Source organism: Gavialis gangeticus, unplaced genomic scaffold (assembly GCF_001723915.1).
Source record: "Gavialis gangeticus isolate Ggan-Ray unplaced genomic scaffold, GavGan_comp1, whole genome shotgun sequence".
NCBI classification, from domain to species: domain Eukaryota; kingdom Metazoa; phylum Chordata; order Crocodylia; family Gavialidae; genus Gavialis; species Gavialis gangeticus.
The window spans coordinates 2,677,858-2,682,740 of record NW_017729027.1 but is presented as its reverse complement, the minus strand read 5'-3'; the positions used below and the strand labels follow the sequence as shown (position 1 = coordinate 2,682,740).

Genomic DNA, 4,883 nt, shown 5'->3' with positions numbered 1-4,883 from the left:
TCTTAAAAATTGGGACCACATTATCTAGTTTCCAGTCCTTCGGCACCTGGCCAGATGACCATGAATGCTCATACAGCTGGGCCAAGGGCTCCACGATGACCCCTGCCAGCTCCCTCAACACCCTCGGGTGGAGGGCATCTGGACTTGCAGATTTAAAAATGTCCGGCCCTTCCAGAAGATCCCCAACTACATCTGTGCTGAGCCAAGGCCTGACAGAGCCATCCCCAAGATTGTCCCTACCTCTGGTAGGAAGGATGTCCTGGTCCCTGTTCAAGAAAACAGAGGCAAAGAAACTGTTAAAAAATATCAGCTTTCTCGTCTGGCATAACCACAAGATTACCATTTGAGCCTTGCAGGGGCCATACATTGCCTGGTGCCCTCTTCTTGCTCCTGATGTACTTGAAAAAGGACTTTTTGTTGTCCTTGATCATGGATGCTAGCCTGAGTTCCATCTCCGAGTTAGCCTGTATTCGTGGGTTTCACCATTCACAGGGATTTCCAGAACTTATCCCCAACGAATGGCAAGGGTCTCCTGTACTGTTGGGGATAGCACTATCTTATGGCAGAGTAATTTATTTTGCTGAAATGCACATATAAACGCTGACCATGGGAGTAAACTGCAGACAGTCAGCCCAGCCAGCCAAAGGCCTGCTCTGCCCCAGCTCAAGTTGCTGCTGTCCCAGGCATGTTTGTAGACACTATGCATAGAAGCAGTATATTCTGGCTTGAATTGCTCTGGAGTTTGTGTCACATTAATAACATGTAGAGATGCACCCACAAAATGCAACCCTGGATGCTCAGAAGTTGGACAGCCCTGGTCTAGAAACCAGGCAAGCATAACTTGGATAATTGTGCTTAAGGAGTCAGGGGGCAATCACTACTAAACAACAGGATTTGTCAAAACTAAATCGTGTCACACTATCTTAATTTCCTTCTTTGACAAGCCTAATCAGTTTGATAAGGGAAAGTGGACATAATGTCCTGGACTTCAATACAGTTTTCAGAGTCACAACTGGAGAAATTTGGTTTAGCTACAATTACTATTAGGTGGATACATATTTGGTTGAATACCCACAAAGAGTAACTCCATATAGATCAATGCTGGATTGCAGGGTGATCTCAAAGGAGTCTGTTCTTGATCCTGTATTGTTTAATATTTTTATCAGTGACTTGGATACAGAGTCAAAGTGCATACTGATCAAATCTGCAGATGAGACAGAACTGGGGGGGGGAGGCTGCAAACACTCTGAATCATGTCAAAACTCAAAGGCATCCTGATTAATTTGCTATAGACAGCAAGATGAAAGTCAACAAAAACAAATATGAGGTGCTATCCATAGGAAAAGCACCTGAGAGTGCAAATACAGAATAGAAGAGAACTGGTATGCCCATGATCATCAACCAGGGTGCCATTAGATTCTTCTAAAAGTGCTACAGAGCCCCTGCTGCCAAGAGGAACTGCCTCCCAACATCTCCAATCCTGTACTGCCTAAGTCCTTGCACACACACATCCTTGTTTCTTTGCTCAGCTTCCAGGCTGATGAGACTTCAGCACCCAGCTGCCCTTCACCTCTTTACAGAACTGAGCACTGATTCTTGCACCTGTGGCTGCTCCTGCACTCTTTGCTCCCTCATCAGGCACTAGATATCCCACACTGGAATCTCCTTTTGCCCAACGACAACTCAGCAGCAGCTGCTACAAAGCTCCCTCTATTTCTTTGGTATCCATGGGCTCAGCTGAACCTGGTCCAACCCCATTGCTGCCACAGCAGCCTTTGTGCTGTCTGGCTCCATCCCTGAGCCATGCAGCGATTGACATTAAAGGAACTGCTCCTCCCAAATGCACCTGCCTCAGTAGGAGGAGCAGGACGTGATAGTTCAATGGAGCAGCCACAGGCTCTCCCCTATGGCTAGTCCCTGCAGCTGACTGGCTCTTGGGATCAGCAGAGCAGCAGCAGCAGTTGGAGAAGGAGAGGTCTGTCCTTGCAGGGGAAGCCAAAACATGCTGACAGTCTGGGGATGCTGCTTCCTAGTGGTGGGAGTGTAGGGGCTGCATTGGGCGATCAGTTTAAGCCCTGAATGGTGCTGCCCTGGCTAGTGCCAAGCACAGGGAGGAGAGGAACAGCCCTTGGAAGGATGGCAGTGGAAGGTCCCTGCAGGACTCTGCTAAAAGGTGCCCTCCCCTTGCTTTAAAGCCCATGAAGGGACTGAGGGCTCCTAAGGGGCAGCAGTGTATACGGCAGAAGGCAGCTCCAGGAGTTACCCTGTGCCATCCATTCCCCTGCTGCTACCCAGCCTGCAGGGCTGGATAGGTTGAGCAGCACAAATTTGGAATTAAACCAGCCCAACTTACCCCTGGGGGACATTTGCAATGCAAAGCAGCAGGGTTTTTATGGTCAGAACTAGATGTTGGGTTTATCCTGGGTTCGACTGTCCCAGGCTTACACCTGCATTAAAACAGGCAGAGAGACAGTCATTTACACATGAGACTTAAGTGACAATTGACTCATGTTAGCCACAACTGTTCAGAGGCAAAGTACCTTCACCAATACTTAATGTAGGACAATGGGTGCCTGTCCATCTGTAAGGTCTGTTTACTGAGAGACCAGATGAATTGAATCGGTCATCTGTTTCTAGCCAAAGGCATAGGGATTATCCTGGGTCTAACTGTCCTGGTCTTGGACTCCCATCAAAACTAGCATGGGACAGTTATTTACACATGCAGCTGGAATGGCCATTAACCAGAGTGACCATAAGAAAATCTGGGACATCTGGAACACTGCCCCTTTCCCCCCAAAGTCAGCAACACTGCTGCAGGCACTGGCAGATGTTGATGGGAAGTAGCACAGGTGCAGTCTGGCAGGGCTGCCTGGTGCTCCATGCTGCTCGGCCTTCCTGCCAGACTGCATCCCATGCCCCTCTGATTCTGAGACGTTTGCTTTAATTTTCACCAACTGGCTGGGAGTGGCCTTCAAAATCTGGGACTGTCTCTTCCTTTGGAACATATGGCCACTCTACCATTACCTCACAGCTCTGGGGAAAGTGTGTCATCATGGTACTTCCCAGGGACCTCAAGCAGGACAATGGGCTTGCGTCTGTAGGATCCTAGGATGCAAGGCTTTGTCCCAGAAGTCCTGGGACACCCGTTTTCATCTTGACTTGGATTAAAGCAGCTGTGAACAGGAGGCCACTGGGGCTCTGACTCCAGGTCAGCAGATCAAGCCAACAGGCCTATTGTTGTGCTGAAGATATTGTGGGCCTAGGCCCTCTACCAAAAACTACACCCCCTGTCCCCCTTAATAAGGGAGGCAACTGGTAATACAACAACTAATAGTTTAAGAAAAACAAAAGCAAAATGGGGAAGAGGATGAGGGTCACAAGAAGTACAGAAAGGGACATGAAACAGAGCACACCAGCCTGCACCCACTGAATGAGCAGAGGGATCCTGTGCAGCCAACCAGTGCAACCCTGCCCAGACACTGAGATGAAGGCAGCCAGGTCCCCCCCAGCCAATGCAACCCTCCTGGTCTGGGAGATGGAGCACTTGGCCAGAGCTGGGAGGAGGTTGACCAGGAGATCCTGGGGCTCAGTGAGCCATGGACAGGGCTTAAGCCAAGGGCACACTTGGAGCCTCATCCCAAAGGGGTCAAATGCAGGCAAGGCCAGACACAGGCATGGGCAAAAGGGGAAAAGAGGGGGCCCAAAATTGGTATTTTTTTCTATTGTTCAGTTATCATCATCACCTTCTCTGCTAAAAGCCTGCCCAAGGCTGCTAGGAGTCTAGGTATGGTGCTGAGTACAGGAAAACCAGGCCTTTTGATATGCCAATGGGATGGTGGGCCAAGGCCCACCACGCAAAGCTATGAGGCCTCCCTTACTCATTGTAAGTGAGGGTTGGAGGGACCCGAGGAGGGGCAACCCCCTGCTTCAAGCAGGACTGTCCCCAGCTACATCATCTCAGCCAAGGCTTTGTCTAGCCAGGTCTTAAAAGTCTCCAAGGACGGAGACTCCACCACCTCTCTAGGTAGTCCATTCCAGTGCTTCACTCCCCCCCTAGTGCCAGAGTTTTTCCTAATATCCAACCTGACGGTCCTGGTGTTGTCCCCTGCCAGCAGGAGACCCGCGAGTCGGGGAGTGCCACGCTGCGTTCCGAACAGGTGGACTGAACCACCTGAGTGGCCGCGGAGCGGGGGGGAGGGACGAGGAGGCGGGTGGTTAGACCTCTCGCAGCAGAGACGCCTCGGCGCCGGGAACGCGGTACCTGAGAGGCGATACTCTTCCGAAAGTAACAAGCCGCCATAGCTCCGCAGCAACACCCGCCACTGCCAAGTATGGAATCCCCCCCGCGAGGGTAGAGTCAATCCTACTTTCAACTGGGGAAGGGTCAGGCTGGACTGTATCAGGTGTGGGTTGGGAGGGGTTCCGTTTCTTCGCGCTCCCTCCTTCCGGTGTTCGAACCAGCCCGCTGGGGGGGCGGGGCAGGGAATGGACGGTCCTATTGCGCGAGGGGGGAGGAGCCTTTAGGGATGAGAAAAAGCTGCCGCCCTTCTCCAAGTGCGCATGTGTTAGCACCTCCCCTTTTACTTCCTCGCCCGTACAGCTCGCGGGCTCCGGTTGGGGGCAGCCGTTACTGCGCGCACGTGCGGGGGGAGGGGTGGGCTAACATGAGCACGTGCTCCGTCTCCAAGGTGGGTGCCCGGGGGGAGGGGCGCTAGAACGCAGCGGTTTGGGGTGCGCGACGCGGGTTTGGAGCCCGGCCACGTGTTCAAGCGCCGGGCTGCGCCGGCCGGGGGCGGAGGGCGCATGCGCGGGTGCTCGAGGTGCGAAGCCTGGCCGTGGGGTTGTGGCTGCTTCCTGTGACGTCACCCCCGTGCCCCTGTTGC

The 4,883-nt window shown here is 52.5% G+C and overlaps 2 protein-coding genes across 3 annotated transcripts in view; one reads left to right on the top strand and one right to left on the bottom strand.

Annotated features, from left to right (window-relative positions):
* RARS2 (arginyl-tRNA synthetase 2, mitochondrial) overlaps nt 1-4,359 on the bottom strand; it is an 86,821-nt gene extending 82,462 nt beyond the window's left edge. Inside the window, exon 1 of the mRNA XM_019520370.1 lies at nt 4,262-4,359. Coding sequence (XP_019375915.1) covers nt 4,262-4,300 — 39 coding nt within the window. The 5' untranslated portion in view covers nt 4,301-4,359. The remainder of the gene's footprint in view (nt 1-4,261) is intronic.
* A 226-nt stretch (nt 4,360-4,585) lies between these two features.
* ORC3 (origin recognition complex subunit 3) overlaps nt 4,586-4,883 on the top strand; it is a 100,104-nt gene continuing 99,806 nt past the window's right edge. For both annotated transcript variants that reach the window (XM_019520369.1, XM_019520368.1), the window contains exon 1: nt 4,586-4,688. In XM_019520369.1, the coding sequence (XP_019375914.1) occupies nt 4,665-4,688 (24 nt within the window). In that variant the 5' untranslated portion in view covers nt 4,586-4,664. The remainder of the gene's footprint in view (nt 4,689-4,883) is intronic.